Below are 27831 nucleotides of genomic sequence, written 5' to 3'. Positions count from 1 at the left end.
TTTTTAGTATGGCGACCAGAACAATATGCAGTATTCCAAGGGAATCCATCCCCTAACAGCTGATAAACTGGCTGGGATTCCTGGGAGATGATGGCCAAAACATCTGGGGACCCACAGGTTGAGAACCACTGGGTTAAGGGAATCCATCCCCTTCCTCCTTCTCCTGAAGATGTCTGGGCCTCCAACTCCCAGAAGCTCTAGCCAGCTTGTCCATGGTAATGAATCCTGGGGATTGAAGCCCAAAGTGCCTGGTGGTGCAGGCCTGAAAAGCCTAACAGCGCATCCCAACCTTTAGTCCTCCAGATGTTTTGGACTTCACCTCCCAGAAGCCTCTGCTGCCTTGGCCAAAGACGAGAGCAACCTGGGAGCTGAGGTCCGAAGTTAAAGGCCAGAGTTTGGGCCTACTTCCGGCCACGCGGGGCCCGCTAACGGCAACCAGAGCCCAGGCTCTGCGCGAGCCCCGCTCCTTCCTTCTCTTCCGGCCGCGCGCTCTGCACCTTGAAGACTCCTTTCTGGCCGCCGACGGAAGGCAACCCCGCGCTCACCGGAAACGTTGGCGCCGACTCCGCCTCTCGACCTCGGAAGCGAAATCCTGCTCCCTTTTCCGGTGAGGAGGAGGAGGAGGCTGCGGTTGCCGCCACTCGGGCCAGAGCCGGGGGGCCGGGCGGGGCCGGGGCCGGGTCATGGGCAGCGGGCGGGAGACCATGAGCGGCTTCCCTCGGCAAGGAGCGCTTCCGGGGTTAGGTCACCCGGAAGCGGAAGAGAAGGGCTGCTTGCTGTCCGCCTGGCTGTCCGGGGGAGCGGCGGTGGCGGTAGCGGCGGGCGGAGGAGGAGCAGGCGGCGGAGGAGGGGCTTCCGGGGCGGCCCCGTCTCATCTGGACTCCACGTCGGCGCGGCCGCTCTTCCCGGCCTCGGCCCGGGCCGGAAGGAGAGCCAGGGGCCGCGGGAGGGGTCAGTGCGGGCAGGGAGCGAGGGAGGGAGAGAGGGAAGGAGGGCGGCAATAATCAGTCAAAGCTCTCCTGACAGATGACCATCCAGCCTCTGAATCTTAGGACCGTAGAGTTTGAAGGGACTCCCAATGGCCATCCAGTCTAACCCCATTTCTGCCCTGCAGTCATAATCAGTCAAAGCCCTCCCGAGAGATGGCCATCCAACCTCTGCATCATAGGACCCTAGAAGTTGAAGGGACTGCCAGTTGCCGTAGGACCCTAGAATTGAAGGGACTCCCAGTGGCCATGCAGTCTAACCCCATTCTGCCATACAGCAATAGTCAGTTAAAGCCCTCCCAGGAGATGGCCATGCAGCCTCTGCATCATAAGACCCTAGAGTTGAAGGGACTGCCAATTGCCGTCCAGTCGAACTCCATTTGTGCCAAGCGGCAATAGTCAGTTAAAGCCCTCCCGAGAGATGGCCATCCAGCCTCTGCATCATAGAACCCTAGAGTTGAAGGGACTGCCAATTGCGGTCCAGTCTTAACTCCATTTGTGCCAAGCGGCAATCATCAGTCAAAGCCCTTCCAAGAGATAGTCATTCAGGCTCTGCATCATAAGACCCTACAGTTGAAGGGACTCCCAATAGCCATGCAGTCTAACTCCATTCTGCCATACAGCAATAGTCATACAATGCCCACTCAAGAGATGGACATCCAGCCTCTGAATTATTAGACCCTAGAGTTAGAAGGTGACTTGCAAGTGCTATCCAATCCATCCCCATTCTGCCAGGTGGCAATAGTCAGTCAAAGCATGCTCAAGAGATAGCCATCCAGCCTCAGAATCATAGGACACTAGACTTGAAGGCACTCCCGATGACCATCGAGTCTAACCCCCATTTCTGCCAGGCAGGAACATACAAACAAAGCACTCCTAAGAGCTCCTCTCTTGCCCTGCTGCTTGTGGTCTTTCCTGGAACAAGCAGCTGGTACAATGGAGATAGTTTTCTAGGAGTAGTACCCATACGTCCACTGCTGTTGGATGCTTGTTTTGCACTTTTATTCCAACTGTCAAAATTGGTGAGGATTTATGGAATATATTCCTGAAAAAGAGGAAGCCTTGTGTTGCATTCAAGCTTAAGTGTAAGACTTAAAATTACCCATTTCCCCCAGCTGAACAGCTAGTACAGTTTTGTATGTTTTGATCTGCATCATTACAGCATTTGTGCTGGAGTCTTCCTATGAAAGAAAAAGGTTGCCATTGTCTCTTAGATTTTTCAAGAAGTCTTGGCTTAAAAACTGTTAGTGGATCACAAAGTTAGTGACTGATTCAAATCAGCTAAAATGACATGTAAGCATTAAATTTATCGGTGGTTTTCAACCTGTAGGTCCCCAGGTGTTTTGGCCTACAACTCTCAGAATATCATGGATGTAAGAGTCCAGGAACATGATGCATTGAAGAGTCCAAGAAGAGCCAAATTGTACCTGAATGTTTGATTTAGTGCAGCATTCTGTCCCCACAGTAATGCAACCATCCCTGGAAAGCCCACAAGCAGGAGATGAAGGCAACAGTAGCTTCCCACTCATGTTCCCCAGCATCCAGTACCAAAAAGCATAGTGTCTATCTGGCAATCGTAATCAGTAGCGAGTGATAGCTTTATCCTCCAGGAATCAAATCTTTTCAAGTTGGTAGCTATTGCTGCATCATGTGATAGCAAATTCCTGTTTGAAATGCTTCCTTTTATCTGACTTTAATGTCACTGCTATTCAGGTTCAGTAGATGACCATAGGTTCTGAGGGAGGGGATGAATGTCCATATTAACTTTCTATACACCATGTGTAGTTTTATTTATATCTGTCATGTCTGCTTTTACATTTTTAATAGGCTGAACAATTTGACAGCTGTATTTTTCACTTTTCAGTTTTGCAATATTCTTTTTAGTATGGCGACCAGAACAATATACAGTATTCCAAATTTGCTTGTATTTCAGATTTATATAAAGGTAGTATGATATTGACAGCCTTGTCCATTTTATAATTATGCTGCCCATTGTCATTTTTATAACTGTCACACACTACCTTAGCATTTTCATCAAGCTTTTCTTGGGTAGTCTCTCCCAGCTCAGGCCACAATGTGCAGCTTGGCAGTTGATTATATTGAGGTATATTCGCTATTTTAATGTCCTTTTCACCTATGTTTAGGCCTCTGTTTACCATCCATTTCCAGTCACCCTAACTAATTTGGTGTCATTAGTCATGCTGTTAACGTCAGGTCATAAATGTGGTTGAAAAGCACTGCTTGCAGGAATGATTGGCTCCATTGTAGCACTCTACTGTTTACATCACTACATCTCAAAAATTATTCCTACTCTCTTCCCTTTCTTTAGTACTAATTAAAAGGACTGATCCATTTGTCCCTTGTCTGCTAAGTGCTCTTAGAGGATTATGGTAAGGGACTTTATCAGAAGGATTCTGAAACTCGGTGTCTCCTGATTACCCCGGTCTTTTGTTGTTTGATATTCTCAAATAATGCTCAAGTGAATCAAATCTTTGTCTTCATGATGAGCTGAATTACAAAACCTTCAAAACCCTAAATTAAATAAACTACCAGTGAATACTTTTTGAAGCAAGTTTATTTTGATCCTGCTGTAAGATATTTGGACCAAAGTTCTCTGGTCCCAAATATATTCACTAGCAGGTTTTTTTTTCAAGAATATATAGGATTTTTAGTTTCTTGGGAGCATTGGAGTTGGGAAGGATAGGCCCAATACTGGGGTAGTCTTTTGCCATATGTGGAGACGAGAAAGGACTTTAATGTTTTGTTAAGCAGCGAGGACGCCAAGCCTATGTATAATCTAGCTTGAACAGGATCAGCTGACTGTTTAAATCATGTTTGGCCCTAACTCATTGCATCCCAGTGAATTGAACCAAGTAAAACTAGCTCTTTTTAGACTTTCAGTGTGAAATAATCATTAATCAGCTTCAGAATTCAGGGTTCTTCACTGGCTCTCTGTTTTGTTAGAGGGGTTTTTTTCCTTCAAACCTGTCATCACAAAAGTTTGGCACCAGTGAAAGTGGAACTATTTGTTTTGATTAAATTCATTGCAGGGCCCTTCTACAAAGGCCCTAATATGCAGAAGTAACTGGATTTGGGGGAGGGGGGGGCTAAATGATGCTAGCTGTAAATCCGCGCTGATTCATAGTAACAGACAACAAACACATGTTTAAAAAGTGTGCTTAAATCCCGAGTCCAGCCTTTGCATCACTGTATATCCCTGGAGTCATGCAAAACACGTGCTTTCCTTCCCTTCTCCCTGTGTGGACTTCTCTAGCACACGTGTGCTTTTTAAAAGCCTGAAACAGCTGATCCACTGATCAGGCTTCAAACGGACACACAGGTGGTTCAAGGGAAGCACAAGTGAAACACAATTAGAACTCTCTGAAACACTTTATTTTAAACTTTATAATATTAAACAGAGCTTGAATGATCAATTAGGGAAAAAATAAAGATCTGGCAGAATTTTTTTTATTAAAACAATTCACTGTTACATGCTAGACCTCATGTGCACATGCAAATCTGCTTGTGTTTATAATACAGTAGAGTCTTACTTATCCAACATAAATGGACCGGCAGAACATTGGATAAGCAAAAATGTTGGATAATAAGGAGGGCTTAAGAAAAAGCCTATTAAACATCAAATTACATTATGATTTTACAAATTAAGAACAAAATTGATAGAAAAAGCGGTTCAGTACATCATAACGTTACGTAATAATTACTGAATTTAGCACCAAAACAGTGCAATGTATTGAAAACATTGACTACAAAAACATTGACTACTAAAAAGCAGACTGCATTGGATAATACAGAACGCTGGATAAGTGAAGGTTGGATAAGTGAGACTGTACTGTAGTTACAATAATTTTATTTCTTACCCACCTCTCCTCATGGCGGGTTACAGAACAATTCAAGAACATAAACGCTGCAAAAAAACCAACAATAAATACACATATTAAAATGTACTTCTATAAAAGCTACTCACCAAAACGTACCTCTGTAAAATACATATTGAAATACACATTATATCAAGATATTCACATATGCGCATATATGGTCCAACGCATAATTGAGTGATTTTATAAATTTAAAAAAATTCTGCTGAATGTCCCCCATCTGCCTTCTATCTTGATCCGCTTCAAAAGAACGCTGTGAGGACAGTGGGGGACTATATCCCGGGACTGACAGGTCTGTGTGTGGACATGCTGTTAGGTCCCAGGATTTTTTGTCTTCAATTTGAAATGTGGATTTTGGCGCTGTCTGGAAGCACCAATATTTATTTTTGCTTGCCATGTTTCAAGGAGACAGGGAACAACATAGAGATCTGTGCCATGCTTGATTTGCACAAAACTTTTGTGTTCCTGTGAAGATCATGATGCAGTGCAGAGCCCATCTTCCCCTTGAAGATAACTTCAGAATCTGGGTGATAATTTGGGCTTTTGAAGCTTTGTAGCATCAGAAACTTTTTAGATAGGTGGGTGGGATCTAGAATTACAACTGTTGAAAAAGGGAAGATGCAGTGCTTCAGTATCACAGCTATGCAATTTGACATCAAGCCTTGTCACTCTTTACCTCTTAGCTAGAATGGAAGAATCCCACTTCAATTCCTCCCCATACTTCTGGCCAGGAGTACCCACTGTCTCCGGGCAGGTAAGAGATGTCTGGTTTTTAACATGTTTTGTGCAAAGTTTGTGCCATAGCTCTTCCAAAACCTCATTCTTCTACTCCTCTCTTCTCACTCTAGATTGACAACAATATGTTCATTAATAAGATGAAGGAGCAGCTATTGCCTTCAGAAAAAGGCTGTGGCCTCGCACCTCCCCACTATCCAACCTTACTGACTGTACCAACTTCTGTGGCCCTTCCTACCAACATTTCCATGGATTCTGACACCAAGCCAGAACAGCTTACCCCACATAGCCAAGCTTCTGTGACACAGAACATCACTGTGGTGCCTGTGCAATCTGCTGGACTCATGACAACTGGTGAGAAGATTTGGAAGCTGATATGGTTGGTGCTGTGGATGGGGAGGGATTGGCCTGTCTTTGGTGAAGAATCATAGGTAACTCATGTCTATGATGCTAGAGAGAGAGAGAGAAGCATTTAAGCTAAATATGCAGCAGGAATACAGTTCACACTACAACATTTCTGCTTACCCACTTACTGTCTAAGCAGAAATGTTTTATTTCTCCAAGAGGTTTAGAGTGGAATGTGTACAAGGACCTGCTTTTTATCAGACTTGAAACTTGGTCACCAACTTCCTTCATTTTCAATCCTTGGGAAAGGTTAGGCAAACCCTGAGCATTTTTCTCACTAACTAGTGACTAAGTGTGGCTTCAGGCAGCAGCTTTCAACACTTTCCCCTTCTTGGATACCCTGTGGGTAAAAATCTGTATTCATGGTTCTTCTCCATCCCACTCTTCTTATTGTTGTTGTTATCATCAGAATAACTTTGTAAAGTAGTTAGGCTGAGTGGTTGGCCCAAGATCATCTGGTGGGGTTTATGGCTGGGATTGGAACCTGGGGCTTTTGGATCCTAGTAATTATATCATTTAAAGGTCAGTGTTGCACCCCCAGGCAGCATGACCACTGCAAACTAGACAGAGACCAATAATCATATAATGTCTTTATTAAAGCAAATATAAATTCAGGAATACATAAGTGGAAAGGATGAGTGGGAAATAGTCCTTTGTGAAAAGGTATGAATAAGTCCCAAAAGATGAAGAGAAATGTCCAATATAATTGTCCAAAGTCCAAAAACCGAAACACGCTCAAACTGTTGGAAAGTTTGAGCGGGGAACAAGGAAACAAGGCTGAATAACAAGGTCCAAAGTCACTAGGAGGTCATGGATATCAAGGCAGGAACGAGACGAAGCAAAGATCAAACTTAATTCAGGAACAAGGCAAGAAAGGGTTTACTCCGGTTCTACTCGGGAGTCACGGCTCGGCTTAGCCGCCAGGAACAGGAAACTTGGCTGGGTAAACACCAGGAGCTAGAGTCGGTGAACTGTTCTTAGGTATTTGCTTGTTTGCAGTGCAAGACACTTTTATGGAACAAAGATCAGATCCCAACGAAGGGAAACCAAACTCCCCAAAGGTTCCCAAGAGAATCTTCTTATCCACAATCCCCTTGCGATGCCAAGCGATTACTCCTTCGAAGCCCTTGTTTTTCTGATCTCTGGCGATGCAGAAACTCCCTTCGGTTGAAGGGCACGTTCTCTGGGGAACTCTGGACATCTGGTTCAGCCACGGGAGTAACATCTCCAGTATCTCTCCCAATTAAGGAAGCATCTGAAATATCAACAGCCAGCAGCCGTAACTGAAAGGAGCTCTGCAGACTAGGCAAAGGGTCAGAATAAGCTTCATCTTGGTCAAAGTTAATTTCTGAATCAGGTTCAGAAACCAAAGGTGGCTGGGGTATGTCAGGTTAGATGTGCTTTATCCTGGGAAAAAGGTGGAGTATACATTAAATATAAATAGATGCATACATACAATATTTGAACATTTAAAATATGATCAATATTCTTTCTGGGATTGGTAACTGATCTTTCCTTCTTTCACACAACAGGGCCTGGTCTTGTGATCACTTCTCCCTCTGGGTCTCTGATGACCACAGCCTCTTCTGTCCAAACCTTTCCCATCTCAGCACCCATGATCGTCTCAGCGCTTCCCCCTGGTTCCCAGGCAGCTCTTCAAGTAGTACCCGACCTTTCCAAGAAGGGAACTATTGCCCTTTCGGAAGGTGGGATAGTGACTGGTATTGGAGGTATCCCTCCCAAAGCTCCTCGAGGTCGGAAAAAGAAGCGGCTACAGGAATCTGGCCTGCCAGAGATAAGCGATCCCTTTGTGTTGCCAAATGATGATGATGAAGACCAGCACAAGGATGGCAAGACATACAGGTGAGGATACAGGACTTGAAATTTTGTAAACACAGCTAAGAATTTCCTTTCTATTTTATGGGAACCATTGTGGTCACTATTATTCTGGTTCATTAGACCTGTTCTCAGTAGACAGTAGAAGTAGGTGAAAGATGTAAACTCTTGGCTTGGGTCTTGCATACTATTGTTAATTTTAGAAGGAGGAGTATAAACATTTGCAACTGGAATGTGATTTTCAATGAGATTACACTGTGCGCTGGAAAAAGCTTATTGGGCAGCTCATTCTAATGTCCAAACTATGGGGTGCAGTCATATCTCTTGGCAGCACTGACATTTCTAAAGCAATAAGAGCTGGTTCCATAACAATGATTTCTTAATATTAGAGAGGTCTATTAACAAGTTACTTATATTCTGTTCCCATGATTTGTTGAATGTTGTAGTGTTTTGTTTTGTTTTTAATAAATTTTTTATTGATATATAAAATAATTGAATACAACGAAAGAGTGAGAACAATGTTTGGTAACAGAAAGTGAAGAAAAAAAAGAGAAAAAAGGAGAGAGCTGAAAAGTCTGTATTGAGAAAAAAGTGAGAAAGAAAAAATGTGGGAATGGGGAATGTTGTTGTATTTTGTTGTTGTTGAGACTCTTGTGACACTAGTGAAAATTGCTTTAATCTCTTGTGGGAAAGTATTTATCTGTTTGCTGGAAGCCAGGTGCAAATTTGGGTTAAGTATCCCTTATCTGAAATGCTTGGGGCCAGAAGTGTTTTGGATTTTAGATTTCAGAATACATGTGTGTACATAATGACATAGCTTGAAAGTGAGATTCAAGTCTAAATCCAAAATTTGTTAATTTTTCTGATGTACCTTATACATATAACCTGAATGTAATTTTATACATGAGATTTTAATAATTTTTGTGCACAGTTTGTGTGCACTGAACTGTAGGAAAGCAAAGGCCTTACCTGGCCTGAGATGAAATTAAAACATTTGCTGTTCACTTTCAGTATATAGGTAATCCCCGAGTTACAAACATTTGAATTACAAACGACTCATAATTAAGAACGGGGGTGAGACAACAGAAAGTGAAATTTACTCCTAGGAAGGGAAAATCACTCCTGAAAGAGTTTTTATCATGGGAAAAGGTTTTTCCACTGAAGCTTTTCTACCAATCCTTGTTTCCACAAAAAGCCAATTTTTTTCAAAATTCATTCTCACAGGGACAGAAAGTGAGGTGAAATATTTTGAACAGGGGCACAGACAGCAAAACAAACACCACAGGGGTATTCACCCTTTCCTATGCTATCCAAAACTTTATATATATATATATAATATAATATAATATAATATAATATAATATAATATATATGGAGCCCCAGTGGCGAAGTGCGTTAAAGTGCTGAGCTGCTGAACTTGCAGACCGAAAGGTCCCAGGTTCAAATCCCGGGAGCGGCTTGAGCGCCTGCTGTTAGCTCCAGGCAACCTAGCAGTTCGAAAACATTCAAATGTGAGTAGATCAATAGGTACCGCTCCAGTGGGAAGGTAACGGCGCTCCATGCAGTCATGCCGGCCACGTGACCTTGGAGGTGTCTACGGACAATGCCGGCTCTTCGGCTTAGAAATGGAGATGAGCACCAACCCCCAGAGTCGGACATGACTGGACTTAACGTCAGGGGAAACCTTTACCTTATATATATATTTGACTGGAGTTACACTTTAAAAATGTACCCGTTCTGATTTACAAATTCAATTTAAGAACAAACCTACAGAACCTATCTTGTTCGTAACTTGAGGACTGTCTGTATTGTGTAATTAGAATGAAGATACTGTAATTCTTCTTAGGATCATCTCTTCCAAATGACAGGGCTTGTTTTGCAGAGCTTTATAACATATGATGATGTGGCTTAACAGGTCATGTTTGCAAGTGGAGATTTTATGGCGGACTTCAGGGTTCTTTTCCTGTTAAACCTCTCATGCAAGTTTCCCTCTAAAATGAACTAGTTTGCATGAATCCTGTATCTTTATGGTACACGCTAGTTCATTTTGCATTGATTTAGTGATCTTGCACTTGTGATTATGATCTGAGTTTCTTAGTCTGTTGGTTTGAATGTGTTCTTTTCTCTTTGTAAGTTGAATCAAAGCAGGGCTTGTGTTCCTGACATTAAGCTTTGTGAAAGTCTCCTTTAAATGGAGTTTGTGATCATATTTGTACGAACAGCTGCTGTACTGATTTGCTTTCCTTCCTATATTTTTTATTATTATGGGCTTTTGTTGGAAAAGGTTTCTAGGTGAAAATTACTGTTTGTCTTTTTTTGGTCGTGGGGTATAATAACTTAAAAACTGCATAGGAAATTATTAAGTGAATGCAGGCATTTTCCTTGTATTGAAATATGCCCATTGTAAACATCTAAAACAAGTTCTATCAGGGGTCCATTTTTGAAGGGTAGTTCTGTGCATACATAACTATCATAGAAACAGCTGCATCAACAAAGGCTTATATCAGTTGCTAATTGATGAATTAAGCGCTGGTGTTGTACAAGGCCTACCCTGAATCCTCTTTTCACTTTTTAGTGAATTGCATATTCTGCCTGCCTTTGAGGAGCAACTGAGTAAAGGATTGTAGTGCTAACATGTACATTGCCACTACATATTATTTAACAGTGTGTAAGCGAGTGAGGGTGATTCCATTGGTTTGATATCCCCTTGCTACTCCACCTGTTTGGATCACTAGTCAACAAAAGGAATAGCATTGGCCAGTTGCTGCCTTGGTTCCTCCCCATTTAACAAATAAGTACTATTGAGTGGTCAACATTTAGAACCTTTATTTTTGGCTATTGATATTACAGTATCGCCCATTCACCTTTCTTCTTAGTCTCTAGGCTGCCATTCCCTTCTTGTGATAGATCCCTCACAAACCTAGATAGAATGTTGCCCCTGTATCCCTATTGTTTCTTAGTGGATATTATGTTGAGCATTTGAATGTATGAGATACAACCAAGTTGGAAAGACGTTGTTTAAGACCCATCACTAGTTTGAGTGACAGTGCTTTAGTTTTTTTAAGTCAATATACATATTGATGATGGAAGAAAGTAGGGAAAGCACCCTTTTCTTCATCATATGCACATGATCTGAACACAGCAAAGACTAGATTTGATTTTCAAATTTTTGAAATGTGATATAACCCTTGAAGCTAATGGTAGAAGTTTTCAATTGGGCAAATATGTTGTATCAGTGGCTGGCTTGTTAGTTCCTCTTACTTTGAAAGGATCAGCTCAGAGTGGTTTAATATTCCTAGTAAGGTTTTTTAAGAAGTACTTTTTGGGATATATTAACATAATTAATTAGTACTGAAGAGTTCAGTGCTTAATGAAAGAGGTGCAAATTCCTGAATAAGTTTCAGATGTGGGGTTGAGGTAGTATAGTGAGTAAGAACATGAGTTCTGAAGCAGAAAGTTCACAGTTCAGTATTTAGTATGTGCACACCTCTAGCTGTTTCTCTGAAATATGCAGGTGGTAATAGCTTCCTCCTAAATATTGTCCAAAGCTATTTATTTGAGTCCCTTGTAAGCTGCTCTGAGTCCCTCTGGGAGATGATGGCAGGGTATAAATAAAATTTTTTTATTATTATTATTATTATTATTATTATTATTATTATTATTACATTTATCTCTGTTGAAATTCATTTTGTTAATTTTGGCCCAGTTCTCCAATCTGTCAAAAAAGGTAAATCCTTTTCTTATGCTCTGGAATAGTAAGCCTTAGCACCCCCATCAAGATCTTTGAATAAGTATCATTCTGTCCCGCAGTTTTAAACCATTCAAAAAGTATTAAACAGCACTGTGCCAAGGACGGATCCCTGAGGCACTCCACTTATGCAGACATAAGTGAGCAGTCTCTGGGGCTGGTCTATCAAAGATTTATAGATTCTCCTAACTATAGCAGTGTCTGGCCCACAGTTTAACAAGTTGTCTGCAAGAATGTCGTGGAGGATCTTATCAAAAACCTTACTTGAACTCAAGATATACTACATCCACAACACTTCCCTGATCTATCAAAACAGAGATAAGATTAGCATGGAATGACATTTGAGAAATGCAGGATCTAACTTGTAATCACAGCCTTCCTTTCCAGGTGTGCACAAACTGACAGTTTAATAGTCTATTCTAGTGTATTTCCTGATAAGGGTTGATAAGTTGTTTGAGCCCCCCCCCCTTCTTGAAGATAGAGACAATATTTGCCCCCTCCAATCTGCTGGGTCTTCTGACCTCTAAGAATTCTGAATTATTATTGGCAGTGGCTCTGAGATTGCATCTGCAGGTTCTTTACTGTTCTTGGATGTAATTCATCAGGCCCTAGAGGGTTGAATGCATTTCAAGTGTCTTAAGTGTTCCATTGCTATGTCTTTATCTGTTCTAGGCTGCAGTTCTCTTATTTCATGATTTATTCTATTAAAAGCACTGTCTTCATTTTGGGCAACGACTGAGACAGAAATTGTAATAAACACTGTAGGCATCTCTCTGTACTTTATCAGTACCACCCCCCTCTTATGTTCCCAGTGGTCCTGCCATTTTCCTTATCCTTCCACCTTCTTTGAATATAGTAAAAATCACATTGCTTCTTTTATTACTTTAACCGCTTTAGCATGCATTCTCAGTTTTAGTTTTTCTGACCTTCCTCCTATGCATATTGGCTATTGCAGTGGTTCTCAACCTGTGGGTCCCCAGGTGTTTTGGCCTACAACTCCTAGAAATCCCTGCCAGTTTTCCATCTGTTAGGATTTCTGGGAGTTGAAGGCCAAAACATCTGGGGACCCAGAAGTTGAGAACCACTGGGCTGTTGGTTTATATTCCTTTTTGGTGGATTCCCCTTTCTTCCATTTCTTGTACACATCCTTTTAAAATCTCAATTCATTTTAAAGTTTTTTGTACATCCATCCTGGTTTAATTAGCTTCCACTTTTCATCCTCATTGGAAGTGTTTACAACTATGTCTTCAACCTTTAAGCTCCCATGCACCATATACTTCTTTCCCTTTTAATAATTCTTTGACTCCAATCATACCCAATATTTCTCTAAGCTATCTGAAGCTCAAAATATGTGTCTAACTTTGACTTTCCTTTTCCTCTCTATATAAAAAAAATCAATCCATTCATTTCTGTTGGTAAGAATAAAATCTAAAATAGTGGATCCCCTAGTTTCCTCCTCCATTGTTTGAACAATAGATTGTTTACAAGGTTAAAAATAAATGTTGGAACTTACAGAGTGTGACTTCCAAGAAATATTGGGGTGCTTGAAGTCTCCCATCGCTGCTTCTCTCTCCTTTTCCAATATTTGGTCATTTGTTTTAGGAAGCCCACATTCAACTCTAGTCTGGCTTGGGGACCTACAGTAGATGCGCAGAATAATGTGTCTGTTATTTCTGTCCCCTTGGATTTCATGGATTTCCTCACAGAGGCATTCATTCTTGACATATAGTGCTGCTACTCCTCTTTTTTTGTTTCCTATCATGGAATTATAGAGCTGAAGAAACCACAGGGCCATTCAATGCATGAATTAATCTACAATCAAAGCATTTCCAACAGATGGGCATCCAGTTATGTTTCTTTGGAATAGGTTATACCTCTGCATTACTTCATTTATCCCACCAAGTTTCAGTATTGACTGTAAATTAATATTTGATGCCTATTAAATCATATTTGTCTTCCTTTATAAAGAGTTCAAGTTTGTCTTGTTTAGTTACCTTGGCATCTAAAACTTCTTTGTTGTTTTTTCTGTTCACTGTTGGGCACGCTCCTCATAATAGAATCACAGAGTTGGAAGAGACTGACTGCATGGGCCATCTAGTCCAACCCCCTCCCATGCAGAAAAAGCACAAAATACCCCTGACAGATGGCCATCCAGCCTCTGTTTAAAAGTTTCCAAAGAAGAAGCTTCCACCACACTCCAAGGCAGTGAGCTCCACTATTGAACAGGTCTTATGGTCAGAAAGTTCTTCCTGACGTTCAGGTGGAATCTCCTTTCCTGTAATTTGAACCCATTGCTCCGAGTCCTAGTCTCCAGTGCAGTAGAAAACAAGCCTGCTCCCACTTCCTTATAACATTTTTTCAGATATTTATACATGGCTGTCATGTCTCGTCTCAACCATCTCTTCTGCTGGCTAAACATACTCAGCTCTTTAAGTTGCTCTACAAAAGTGCAAGAGCAATGTTGGCTCTATCAGCAAGGCTATTGTCCATGGTACTTTCTGCCCTGCTCTTCTCTGGAATGCTGCTTCATTCTTCCCATGCAATTCAGTTTAAAGCTCTCCTGATTGGATTTACAAGACACATAGTAAATACAGTTCCCCAACTGCTGTGAGGTACAACCTATTTCTCAACAGAAATCCTTCGTTAAAGTACAGACTACCCTGTTTCCCCGAAAATAAGACATCCCCAGAAAATAAGACCTAGTAGAGGTTTTACTGGATTGCTAAATATAAGACCTCCCCAAAAGTAAGACCTAGCAAAGTTTTTGTTTGGAAGCATGCCTGCCGAACAGAATACCAGAACATGCAGGATCGGTAAATGTATGTACCATTGTACCATTATTGTACATGGAAATAATGGTTGTAACAAGAAATTCTTGATAGAATTTCACAGTTTGTCTGGTTATGCTGGTTTGTGATGACGACTACTGTACAGTATATAATAAATGTTCTTTTTTTTGTTCAACAATAAATGTGAATTCTTCTTCATGGAAAAATAAGACATCCCCTGAAAATAAGACCTAGCATGTCTTTGGGAGCAAAAATTAATATAAGACACTGTCTTATTTTTGGGGAAACAGTATGGTCCTTTGTTGATAGCACCACTTGTGAAGCCAGTTGGTCACTGTTCCCTTTTCCAAGGGCATACCTTTCAACTGGAAGGAATGATGAAATAAATGTAGATCTAGTCTCCTTAGAGCAGGCATATCTAAAGTCCGGCCTGAGGGCCAAATGTGGCCCCTATTCAAATTTCCATCTGCCTCCCTCTTCAGGCCTCCATCCCTTGCTTCTTTCCTTCCTCCCTCCCTTCCTTGACTTCCTTCCTTTCTCTCTATAGGAAGGAAGGAAGGAACTATAAGCTCTCCCTCCCTCCTGGCCACAATCAGAGCCCTCTTAACAGAGGGCCATGCCGCCTCTGCTGAAAAACCTCCAAGAGATCCTTTCACTGTAGGGATGTCTTTTTTATGCATAACGGTATCTTCCACACCTGTACAGTATGTTGGTAACACTGTATAGATTTGGTGTTGTGCTTTGTTTTACATCTGCCTTTAAAACAGTGGTTCTCAACCTGTGGGTCCCCAAATATTTTGGTCTACAACTCCCAGAAATCCCAGCCAGTTTACCAGCTGTTAGGATTCCTGGGAGTTGAAAGCCAAAGCATCTGGGTAACCACAGGTTGAGAACCACTATTTTAAAGCCATCATCGTACCAAATAATAAGAGATTCAATGCTACCTATGCATAGTTCAGTGTATAGGTCAGTGTAAGGAACCTAAAGCAGTTTCTTTCAAAAATTGAAGAATAAAACCACCCACATCAGTATGCAGCTGTATGTTCTTGTTATATTTATTGGATTAAACACTTGCTGCTTTTTCTAGGTAACTGCTAAGAAACGCCACTGTTTTATAAAGGAAGCCTTTTTCATGGCTCCCACTATTGATCTTTGTTCTCTCAGTTGTAAGATGGATACCATGCTGTATCACTAGGATTTCACACCATGAATCTGCCTACTTAATGTTCTGTGAGAATGGCCACGTTTAAAAAATAAAGTTGATTTGAGAACTACTCAAAGCTTTCCAAGTGCAAAGGAAACTAATTGAGATTGGAAATTCTGCTTTTAATATAATCATAACACAAAGGAGGTGTGTGTGGGATCCCAGACTGAAAACAGACTTCTTTCTCAAAGCAACTATGTCTGCAGTTTTGAGTTGTCCTTCTATGCAAAATATTCTACAGGGCAAGTTTATTTTATTGGTGCTGCTGTTGGTGTGTTATATGGTTTCAAAAGGAAATCAAGTAAATTGCTCAACTATGACAAGAATTCTTTCTAGTGAAGGGACCATAGCAAGCCCAGTTTTGAAATATTTAGGTTCAAACCACCAGCAAAAGGGGGGTTTAATGTGAGTGCCATGTTTCTGTTTTAAAATTGTTGTATAATCAAAACCAGCTGTTTAATTTTGCCAGGCATCCTAGAAGATGTGAGTGGTATGTGTGCATTAGTCCTATAAACTCAAATCTTGCTTTTTGTTTGAGGGTCACTTGGCTAATTTTGTGGGAAGAAAAGGCTCTAGCCAACTCAGAAATACATGAAGCCTTGATTGAATTGCCCAGGAAAACTAAAATGTCAGTTAAATCCGTTTCGAAGTGTTTTGGTTATTCAAAAGGCAGGCAATAGATACTATGGGCACGGTAAAATAAAAACTATTTTGGCATATCCCATTTTTAACTTATGATACAGAATCTCTGGTCATTCAAACGTTCTGGATAAAAAAAGTTATCGTGCTTTACTTTGGCTATGGTTTTGGGGATTTGGAGAGCTGACATTCAAAACATTTCAAAGACCCAGGATTTTCTATCCCTATATTAAATGGCCTGGAAGAATGTAAAAAGTATATCATAGATGTATGTTAAGAATCTATATATATAAAAGAGTGATGGCATCAGGGCAGCGGACAAAGCAACAAAACTACAGGCCCCCCAACCTTGAAATTTGACAACACAACCCATCACACATGCCTCAGGGTTGATACAACAAAAAGAAAAGAAAATTAAAGTCCTAATTAGAGGGAGAGCAATAATTGTTTTTATCCAATTGCTGCCAGTTTAGAGGGCTAATCTCTGCCCACTTCGTTGCCTAGCAACCAAGGGACAGCCAGGTTTCAGTTAGGGGACAGGCAGATTTAGGCCTCACTTAGACTTCTTCCACAGATTATCTAATATGCACTGGATTATATGGCAGTGTAGACTCAAGGCCCTTCAACACAGCTATATAACCCATTTATAATCTTATATTATCTGCTTTGCACTGGATTATCTTGACTCCACACTACCATATAATCCACTTCAGTGTGCATTTTATACAGCTGTGAAGAAGGGGCCTCATATAATCCAGTTCTGAGCAGATAATATAAGATTAGAAATATACAGTAGAGTCTCACTTATCCAACATAAACAGGCCAGCAGGATAAGTAAATATATTGGATAATAAGAAGGGATTCAGGAAAAGCTGATTAAACATCAAATTAGGTAATCATTATACAAATTAAGCACCAAAACATCATATTATACAACAAATTTGACAGAAAAGGTAGTTCCACGCGCAGTAATGCTATGTAGTAATTACAGTAGAGTCTCACTTATCCAACACTCACTTATCCAACGTTCTGGATTATCCAACGCATTTTTGTAGTCAATGTTTTCAATATATCGCGATATTTTGGTGCTAAATTAATAAATACAGTAATTACTAAATAGCATTACTGCGTATTGAACTACTTTTTCTGCCAAATTTGTTGTCTAACATGATGTTTTGGTGTTTCATTTGTAAAATCATAACCTAATTTGATATTTAATAGGGTTTTCCTTAACGCCTCCTTATTATCCAACATATTCGCTTATCCAACATTTTACCAGCCCACTTATGTTGGATAAGTAAGACTTTACTGTACTGTATTTACAAATTTACCAGTAAAATATCACAATGAATTTAAAACACTGACTACAAAAACATTGATTATGAAAAGGCAGACTGCGTTGGATAATCCAAAACATTGTATAAGCGAATGTTGGATAAGTGAGATTCTACTTTGATATGAAATAATTTCTAGGATAGAATAATGCAGAACAACATAATCTCTAAAACCAGGACAGTAATAAAAAAATAAAGAAAGTAAATAAAGCAAGGAAATTGGAAATTCCACAAAGGAAACAATCAGGGCCAGCTAACACCTCCCAAGAAAGGATTCTTCCAGAAAGGAAGCTGAGAAGGCAGTGAAGCACTATGTATTACCAAAGTCATTATTATTACTATCATTACTATCATTATTATTATTATTATTATTATTATTATTATTGTGTTGCGGTCAACCGTGAAAATAAATACAATCTGGCTCAGCATGTTAAAGCGCTGAATTGGGGGAGCGGAGAGAGCCCCCACTGTTAGCCCCAGCTTCTGCAACCCAGAAGTTCAAAAACATGTAAATGTGAGTGCATCAATAGGTACTGCTCCGGCGGGAAGGTAACGCCGCTCCATGCAGTCATCCCACATGACCTTGGAGGAGTCTACGGACAACGCCGGCTCTTCGGCTTAGAAATGGAGATGAGCACCAACCCCCAGAATCAGACATGACTGGACTTAACGTCAGGGGAAAACATTTACCCTTGACCTTAACTACCACCAATTCCTCAATACTTTATTTCCCATACCACCATTCTTTGCCACAGCAATGCGTGGTCGGGCACAGCTAGTATATTATAAAACTATTTACCACGCAGGAAGACAATATTTAGAATGGAGACTCAGGCTGGTGCTAGCACTCAGTGCTAGTGCTAGAAATGAAACAGGATTAGAAATATTGTTTGCAACTCTGAGAACCCAGCTGATACTCTAGAACAGTGGTTTTCAACCAGTAGTTATCAGCTGTTAGGATTTCTGGAAGTTGAAGGCCAAAAACATCTGGGGACCCCAGGTTAAGAACCATTGACCTAGAGACTATTTCACCATGCACTTTATGAGACTGATAGTGATTGTAGTTATCTTATATCTACAGCCACTGTTGCTTGTACTGATTTTAGTCAGGGCGGTTTATGATGTTCATGTTGGTTGTTACTGCTTTTGAGTTATTGTCTTTGGACTTTTTGTATTTGCGTGTTTACACCCTTGAGTACTTTGTGAACTGCCCCGAGTCCCTTTGGGAGATGGTGGCGGGGTATACATAAAGTTTGTTTGTTTGTTTATTATCAAGGCAATGTAGTGAACTGTTAAAATGAGATTTGATGCAGATTTCTGTTACAAGCAACAAGTTGTAATTGAATTATTGGTTCACAAATAATGAAAGAGTGGTGAACAACCATAAATGTTTTTGTGCTGCTTACAGGAATTGAGATCCTGCTCTGAGCAAGTCATTGGACTTGGTGAACCATGAGGCCCTTCCTGCTCTGTGATTTTATGTCTCGCCAGCCTTGTGCGATGCATCTGCTCAGTCTTTCTTTTTCCTTCCCCCTTCTGATCTCAGATGCCGGATGTGTTCCTTGACATTTTACTCGAAATCGGAGATGCAGATCCACTCCAAATCCCACACTGAGGCAAAGCCACACAAGTGCCCTCACTGCTCCAAGAGCTTCGCCAACAGCTCCTATCTGGCCCAGCACATACGTATCCATTCAGGAGCCAAGCCGTATACCTGTAGCTACTGCCAGAAGGCCTTCCGCCAGCTTTCCCATCTACAACAGCACACACGGTAAGGTCCAAGGAAAGTGTGGTACGAAAGCATTCATGCCGCATGCTGCCAACATCATAGATGATGCAAGTGCCCATGAAAGAGACTACTATGGGCAGATCTGTCATTTGGTGCCAGTGATTCCACCCATAGATCCCACAGTTAGTAAAGGAATCCCTCAACTCATAGTGTCTCGTCCTCTGACAAAGGACAATCTAGGATAAGTTAAGAGCCATTAAGCCACCAAGGGAGACTAAAACCTGTAGGCACACAACTGACAACCTTCCCACACCACCAGCAGATTTACTGAGTACCAGAATGCTCTTCCCTCACTTCTCTAGCCTTGAGCTTCCCATACACACATGTTTACCGCCATGTACTCCTCTCTCTGGCCTCCTGGTGCAGCTAAGTCTTTGGTCTTCCACTCCCTCTTGTGGAGTTCAGGGCAAGAATCCCACTTGGTTTTCCTCCATTGTAGCCAGACAGCATGGTGCCATTCCTCATGTTGTCATTGCTAGCCAGCTGGCGGTCATGTCCAACTGCTGCCCCTGCTCCTCCTCTTCGGCAGGATCCACTCCAAGCTCCACACGGCGATTGTCAAGCCGCACAAGTGCCCTCACTGCTCCAAGAGCTTCGCCAACACGTCCTACCTGGCCCAGCACCTCCGCATCCATTCGGGGGTCAAACCCTACACGTGCCGTTACTGCCAGAAGGCGTTCCGCCAGCTCTCCCACCTCCAGCAGCACACACGGTAAGGGCCAAGTAGGCTGGGGGCCCAGCCTGGCCCCCCGTGCCGTCAGCATGCACCTTTTTGGGAGCACACATTGCCTGGCATGCAGGGGGAGGGTGGGAGATGGGACCGGCCCTGTCAGCTGGAGAGATACGGCCCATCAGGATGGAGTGGGAGCTGCAGAGGAGACACTGACCGTGCCAGGGCACAGGTGGGCATGTTCTGACCCTGGAAAAAACTTATTTTCTTCTCCCCATCCCCCAGGGGGTCACAGAGAGAGAGAGAGAAAGAGGCAGACATGGGCTAGCAGCCCGCAAGCCTGTGAGGAAATCAAGGGGGTGGCAGGCTTTGTCTCTAGAGTGTGTGGAAGCTTTCACTAGTGTTTCAAGGGTTTCAAAAGTATGTTCGTTCCTTGAGCAAATTTTGGCTAGAAGTGTGTGTAAGTGCTGGTTTTTTGAAAAGGGGAATCTGGTGAAATCTATCTGCCTGGATCATCCTTTAGCATTGTGGAAGGCAGGGGAAAAACCTGACAATTTGGACCAAGAATCTTGTTCTCCTTGCCCTGGCACTGCCACAAATGACTGCGGTAACTGAGCTTGCCTTTTGCCTATGAGCTGCTTTGTCCTCACCTTTGAGCCTTGCATGCTTTGCTTCTTAGCTTAACTAGCTGACTTGGACTAGGAAGGAGGTGGCATGTGAACTAACCCAAGAAGCAGATTGAATAAGCTGGTGGAGGGTGGCGCAGCTTTTGTTTTTCTAGCTCAGCTGTAGGACAATGTCAGGACATTTGGGAGAAGGATTCTGATTTTGTTTTTTTTATCCCCTAATTTTTCCTTTACTCTTTCCTTCCTGTGGTAGGATCCATACTGGAGACCGGCCCTACAAATGTGCACATCCTGGGTGCGAGAAAGCTTTCACCCAGCTCTCCAACCTGCAGGTAAGGTGATTGTTCCGTATGTGCTCCACACTACCCTCCGAACATCAAACTCCCTTGGAGAGCTTGTGACTCATGAAGATTTAAGTGTTTGTTTCTGACTTGTAAGTCATGAATAATATCAGAGGGTGGGGACTGAAATAATATCACTTGATATCATTTCCTTTGACCCCCTTCCCCTTCTTTTCGTAGTCCCACAGACGGCAGCACAACAAAGATAAACCATTCAAGTGCCACAATTGCCACCGTGCATACACAGATGCCACCTCATTGGAGGTTCATTTAGCTACCCACACGGTGAAGCATGCCAAGATCTACAATTGCTCCATGTGTAATCGGGCCTACACTTCGGTAAGAATCACCCTGGGTGTGGGGAGCATGAGGCACTGGATAATCAGGCAGGTGCTTCTCTCTTGGGCCATTTTTGTCCCGGAGATACCATATTTACTCAAATCTAATGCTCACCATTTTTGACTAAATTGCATAGCCAAAAGCAAGGTTCGCAGTAGATTCAATAGCACATTAGAATAATGTATGTAAACCTCTGTCAGAATGAATTCACCATACTCAGCCTGACGGAGGGACACGGCTTCCCAATTGGCCTCATTCGTGAGGTCTTCAAAACCTCTCCCTTGGTTTTTTAAAGATATTTTTATTTATTTTATCATAATTCAATGCATTTGTTATACATTGTTTGTTTTACATCAGACATATAATATTCAGTACAATCTACTATACATTAACTTTTTTAATCTGTTATTTTTACGCTTATATATATTTTCTGTCCCTCACCACTGTGTTCCCCTCCCCCTGAGCCACTCATTTTATATATCATCTGTCAACATTTAATTTCCTCTTGTGGAGGTAATGTTCCGTCTTTCTTTTTGAATCCTTTTTCAATAAATTGTCTCCATACATCATCAAAATCACTTTGTTTCCATATCCCTCTTTTAACTTTTAATTTACATGTCAGCTTATCATTTATTGCCAATTTCCATACTTCCTTATGCCACTCTTCTATTTGTATATTTATTTCCATTTGGTTTTGAAGATCTTGTGAATGAGGGTTTTGCCTGTTGGCTGTTCCATGGCGAATAGCAGAATGGCTGACAGGCAAGAGGAGCTGTGCATTAACATTTGACAACAAATATTTTCTTCGCAATGTACACCTTCAAAACTGAGGTGCACGTCACAATCAATGTCACGTTATACTTGAGTAAATATGATAGTTTCCTTTTGTAATCCCTGTAGAGCTTCTTTGGTGGTTGAAGGAGCTGGTTGGGTGATCAGTCTGCATCTGTACCTCTGAATTGATTTTTAATCTCCCTTCTCCCACAGGAGACATACCTAATGAAACATATGAGGAAACACAACATCCCAGACCCACAGCAGCAGGTGGCTGTTGTCCAAGCCCAAGTGCAGGCCCAAGTGCAGGCCCAGGTCCAGGCTCAAGTCCAGGCCCAAACGCAAGCATCACAGCAGCAGCAACAACAACAGCAGCAGCAGCAGCAGCAACAACAGCAGCAGCAGCAGCAGCAACAGCACTTCCAGTCGCAGGGTGGTGGGGGAGCAGGGGGTCCATCTGGCGACAACCCTTCCAACCCCCCACCTCAGTGTTCCTTTGACCTTACCCCATACAAGACTTCGGAGCATCACAAAGACATCTGTCTCACGGTTAGCACCAGCACCATCCAAGTGGAGCATCTTTCCAGCTCCTAGAGACCTTGGCAGAGGGAAGTGGAAAACTTCTTGCACATACTATGCCCAAGGGTATTTCTTGTGTGATGGCCTCTCCTCATGCAACCATTTCTGGCCTCTTCTACAGCTTCCCTTTTAGGGAGGGGAATGGGGGTTGGTTATATCTCAACTTGTAGCCACTTCTTGGCTTCACCATTAGTGCCTCAACATGGCACAACATCACGTTTTAAAACTGGGAACGAAGAGATCTCCCTTCTTGTGAGAGCAGTCTTTCCCATTCAGCAAACATGTTTGGCTTATAAGGGGAAAGCCTCCCCCCATTACCATCTCCTGGGAAGCTAGGAGTTAGAAGGGGATTCAGCTTTGACTGATTCCTGGTCAGTGAAGGCATCCAGTAAGGGGATGTGTATAGTGGAAAACATTTGCTTTGATTGTCCCTTAATTCCCATGTGTGTGGGAGGAAAAATGAATTACTCCAGTCCTAAGCATGACATATTACACGTCATGCTGTACCATGATGATGGGGGGGTGTTACTGTCTAATAAAATACTCTAGATGGCAGGGGATGGGGTGGGGGAGCACTCTTTTCTCAGCCAACTACAAGAGGAATTAGCAACTGGGGGTGGGCAAGGTTGCAGCTGACGCCTTTTGTGGCTTAAGCACCATCAGAATGAGACGCCTGCTGCAGGCATAGAAATACAAACCTGAACCAAAAAAAGCAGCCAGGGTGAGAGTGCCAAAATGAACATGCTTCCCTCCCTCAGAAAGGAGGAGAAGAAGTGGTCCCTGTATTTCCCCACCCCCAGTGTCACAAGCTGCAACCTCCCCCCCAGGAGACCTTTTTGAGGGGCCGGTGGGAAAGGGAACTGTTGATCTGCTCCTCTCTATCCATCATCCAGATGCTTCCTTCACTCTCCTTATTGCCAAGGCAGACTGGAATGAGGTGGCTGTGGTGGTGACACTTGGAGAGCAAGAATCAGAGGAATCTTCCAGAGGGTGGACAGTGGAGAAGAGGCGATGGTGCAAAGCCCACCCCTGCACGGAGAGACCAATGAGAAGGGGGGAAACCCCAAGAACAGACTCAAGACCCCTCCTTGAATTTATATATAAATATCTATAAATATATATACAGATAGATAGATATATCTATTCACATCCCAACCCCATCCAGCCTGCTCTGTCCTTGCTGTAACTGTTTCTATCTGTGTTTATAAAATGCATTATCCTTGCGCACTTTTTTTTTTTAAAAAATCCCTCCTTGATTTGTCCCCTCCTTCTCCCTCCCACTTGCTCTCTTCATTTTCAGGTTGATTCTTCCCCTTCTCTCTTGAATCTTGTGGCTCCCCATGGCATCATTTCAATGTTCTGATTGTCACTTCAGTCACCAGGGCAGATGAGAAGCCACAGAAAAAGGAACCAGGATCGCACTAGGGAAAAGATAGGCATGCCCGTACTGTGGGTTAGCGGTTGGGAGGACTGTGGTGTTTTAAAAGACTGGTGCATAAAAATAAATGGGTTGAGATATTTTTCTATGTGAATGAAGGTCCTGGCAATTGGTGGTATTGTGCCCAAGGCAAGAATGTCCTTTTGCCATCTATGAGAGAACCAACCCAGTCAGAGCATTGTGGACACCCCCTTCTATGCAACACACTCCACTTCCTAGAGTGTAGACACAGCAGCTGTGTGGTGAAGAAGAAACCCAGAAGTGTCCTGATCATTCTGCATACACGGGATGAACCAGAGCTGATGAACATTTCCTTATTCTCTTCTCCATTCTCCCTTCCTCAGACTACACACAGACCCAGTGGAGATGAAAGGATGAACTGACATTTCAAGATCGTGGTTTAGGTGCAGGGACTATGTTGAACTTGAGTGCGTGTGCCTTGTTTCTGTCTGGCATGAGTATGACTTTGTGTGCATGTGTCCCTGTGCTTCATTTGTGCACGCTACTTTGGCAGAATTCTGGGTTGGATTTATTTGGTCCCAGTTGTACATGTCTGGTTATTGTGGCAAGCATTGTTGGAGCTATAGGGGTTGACACTGCCCTTTTTCTATGCACAAAGATTGAGTTGAGCACTGGAGAACAGTATACCAGGTTCCTTGGGCTAGCCACAATCATGATAGATTAGTGAAGTTGTCTATGCCAATGGTTCTCAACCTGTGGGTCCCCAGATGTTTTGGCCTTCAACTCCTAAAAAATCCTAATAGCTGGTAAACTGGCTTGGTTTTCTGGAAGTTGTAGGCCAAAACACCTGGGGACCCATATGTTGAGAACCAATGGTCCTTGCTAACATTCATTTGATGTGATGGCACAAGGGTTGTATTTCCAGCTCCTCCTATATCTGTACAATTAGCAATATTTCTTCATGAACATTGCAAACATCATTGGTGGGGTTTCGGTTTGGGTTTTGGTTTCTTTTGCCAGAATCAGGAGCGAAGATCTTTCACTGGCTTAAGACTGTTCGCAAATAAAAACTGTTTAAAGATTCTGAAGGTATTGTAGAAGGATACTGCATAAGCCTGTGCAACATGTATCCGTGCTCTTTTCCTGCTTGTTACCATTATTATTATCCCAGGGAAAACCTTTGTAGAATGCAGTGGAAAGGTGTGCCTGTCTCATAAGCACAAGTGGCTTTCTGGTAGTGTCAGATTTCTGCAAAATTGTTTTCTGTGCTGCTTGCACTGTTGGGAAGTAATAAAAATGTGCATTGTTACTTGGCGATGGACACAAAAGAGGGAGCGAGTGTGAGAAAGCCAGCTTGCATGCTTTGAGCCCTTATGGATCTTATTAAAACGGAGAGCTTGCTGCTTCTATTCCCAGGATGAAATGTAAGCAACCGTCATCTTAAGCTTGTTCTCAGTGTTAAGGCTGTGAAGAGCCAACTATCGTGATTGAGGTTAAAGCACAGCAAGGCTTGTAGCCCTTAATCTAATGAGGGTTGGAGTTTTTAAATTAGGTGTGGACTATTGAGGTTGAAAGCTGTGGCCTTGTGCTTCGCAGTGTCCCATGCATTGGTGCCTGAGGGAGTTTACAACATCTTCCTGCTAACACCTGGAGTGAAAAGGCTACAATTCACAGGTTGAGTCAGTGTAGACTATTGATTATTGGGTGGGGGGAAAAAACCTTGTATGGGAAGAATCTCCTGTCAGTTCCCCTCTATTGCCCTTCCTTGCCTTACCTGAGGTTTTGCTGGTTGCCATCCCTACCTCTTTGCTATAGAAATAGGAGGAGAGTTTGGCCAAAAATGAATAGTAGGAACTGCTTTGAGAGGAGACAAGTTTCTTTATGCTTGGTATAAAGCACCTCCACAGATAAAATGTTAAAAGGTAGCCAATAAAAACACACCAAGTCAAGAAATGCCAAATGTTTTGAAGGCAATGTTTGTGCCGTACTGGATGCTGCATCGGGGGAGAGAAGAATAGCTGGAATTTGGGTCAGTGAATGTTAAGGAGACTATTTCCTGTTTGTTCATACCTTTTGGAATTACCACATCAGTTCAGGGTGGGTAACTTTCAACTACTCTTTAAGAGCCTCTCATGTTGCATTTCCCAGAGGGAGAGGGGTGTTTGAAATTTCCAACCTCAATATTGCATTAGAACTTTTTGTATTTAATTTCATTACTTTTTTTACAAAAAAAATAAATTCCAAAAGCCCTCGTAACCTTCATGGAACTGCGTTGTGTGTGGTCAAATTTTCCTATGGCCGGATGAGTGTTACAAATAGAAGCACCCTCTGTCTTCAGTGCAGACTGAAATTCAAGGCAGACTGAAACAAAATTAGAAGCTCCAGAAACACGTTGGAGCCCATCTGTGTTTGTGAACACTGGAAAAGCATTGAACATGCTTTATTTCTTACCAGTTGCCAGCTTCTGTATCATAGAGTGAAAGTGTCTGTTGGATCTGGCTAATAGTGATGTGTGCAGTATTTGTTTCATCTGTTTCATTCATCTATTGGTTTACTATCATACATTTGGATGCACAAAAAAAGATGCCATTTTTGGACAAAACAAAAGGTGACACAAAAGAGAAAGCTGCACGATCACCGTGCTTGCTTTCGTTTCATTTTGGACTGTGTAACAATAAGCAGATACTGACAGAGGGCTGCTTTCCCATTACAGCTGATGTGTACCAATGGGTGTTAATAATAATATTAATATTAATAATAGTTACTCTGGGACCCTAAGCTAAGTCTGAGAGAGGGTTGCTTCTCCATGACAGCTGATATGTGCCAATGGGTGTTAATAATAATATTAATATTAATAACAATAGTTATTCTGAGACCCAAAGCTAAGTCTGAGAAAGGTCTGCTTCCACATAACAGCTGATGTGTGCCAATGGGTGTTAATAATGATAATGTTATTTATTACAATGGTACTCTGGGGAAGACCCAAATGTTTTAAAAGTTGGTGGGCTAAAAGGGTTGAAATGCCTTCCATGCATGGCGATTTTCATCCCTCTAGCCCAAAAACCGAGCTGGGGGGGGGGGGGGTGAGCTTCGGAAGCCCTCCCATTGCCGCCAATGGTTCGAAAATTTTCAATTTTTTTTCGTAAGCAAGACAAAAATTCTATTTGTATAAGTGCCCCTTTGCAGAAACGGACAAATACAAAACTGATACAAAATGAATCAAACTAAACAAAATGAACAGTGATTCCATACAAATGCACACCACTACTGGCTAACCTAAATGTCTTTATGGACATTACACAAAGGCCTCTCTCATCTCCCACCTGCAATGGGTATGTCGCAGATCCCCCCCCCCCCCCCCCCATTATTTTAGGTTTGACACAATCCGCCAGGGCAGCACTGGTTTGTTTTGTCTGGCTTTTTGCATCCCCAAAGAAATACTGAAGTTTGTATGTAACCTGATAGTAATTAATAGGCTTGAGCATAATTTCGGATTAGATTGGAACTCAGATCTGGTTCGTTAAATCTGAGCATATGAAGGTGGGTTCCAAGGCATTCAAGGAAGCAGGGGATTTAGAATTTGAATCACCTATTTTTTCTGAAAATGTTCTGTAATGTTCAGATGTCTCCCGAGGTCAGTTTAATTTCACTATAACCATTAAGCAACTTTGGTAAAGTTGCTTTTAAAATATTTAAAATATTTAAATTTATCTTCACTGGCGCTGCCATAAGGGAGGTTGTG

At 42.1% G+C, this 27831-nt stretch overlaps 1 protein-coding gene across 5 annotated transcripts; it reads left to right on the top strand.

The window, feature by feature from the left end:
• The first annotated feature begins 387 nt into the window (after nt 1-387).
• znf384 (zinc finger protein 384) lies at nt 388-26351 on the top strand. 5 transcript variants are annotated; one of them, XM_062971773.1, is made up of 10 exons: nt 388-607; nt 5566-5636; nt 5731-5971; nt 7555-7885; nt 19119-19343; nt 19891-20073; nt 20911-20989; nt 21179-21337; nt 22325-22660; nt 23584-26351. In XM_062971773.1, the coding sequence occupies exons 2-10, from the start codon at nt 5571-5573 to the stop codon at nt 23641-23643; spliced, it is 1680 nt and encodes a 559-aa protein (XP_062827843.1). In that variant the 5' UTR covers nt 388-607; nt 5566-5570; the 3' UTR covers nt 23644-26351. The 5 variants fall into 5 exon arrangements, with proteins under 5 accessions (XP_062827843.1, XP_003226510.2, XP_062827842.1 ...); XM_003226462.3 differs by lacking the exon at nt 388-607 and adding an exon at nt 617-951; XM_062971772.1 differs by lacking the exons at nt 388-607; nt 19891-20073 and adding an exon at nt 617-951.
• Nucleotides 26352-27831: the final 1480 nt, after the last annotated feature.

The sequence above is a fragment of the Anolis carolinensis genome, chromosome 2, assembly GCF_035594765.1.
Source record: "Anolis carolinensis isolate JA03-04 chromosome 2, rAnoCar3.1.pri, whole genome shotgun sequence".
In the NCBI taxonomy this organism is placed as follows: Eukaryota; Metazoa; Chordata; class Lepidosauria; order Squamata; family Dactyloidae; genus Anolis; species Anolis carolinensis.
The sequence above is the reverse complement of the archived record's forward strand: the minus strand, read 5'-3'. Positions and strand labels throughout refer to the sequence as shown.

What these genes read in the sequence shown, in the direction of transcription:
- znf384 (XM_003226462.3), top strand. Translation starts at nt 684, where the DNA reads ATGGGCAGCGGGCGGGAGACCATGAGCGGCTTCCCTCGGCAAGGAGCG. An exon ending in AGCCAGGGGCCGCGGGAGGG is followed by an intron (nt 952 to 5,565) that starts GTCAGTGCGGGC and finishes TTTACCTCTTAG; the next exon opens with CTAGAATGGAAGAATCCCAC. An exon ending in AAGGATGGCAAGACATACAG is followed by an intron (nt 7,886 to 19,118) that starts GTGAGGATACAG and finishes TTCTGATCTCAG; the next exon opens with ATGCCGGATGTGTTCCTTGA.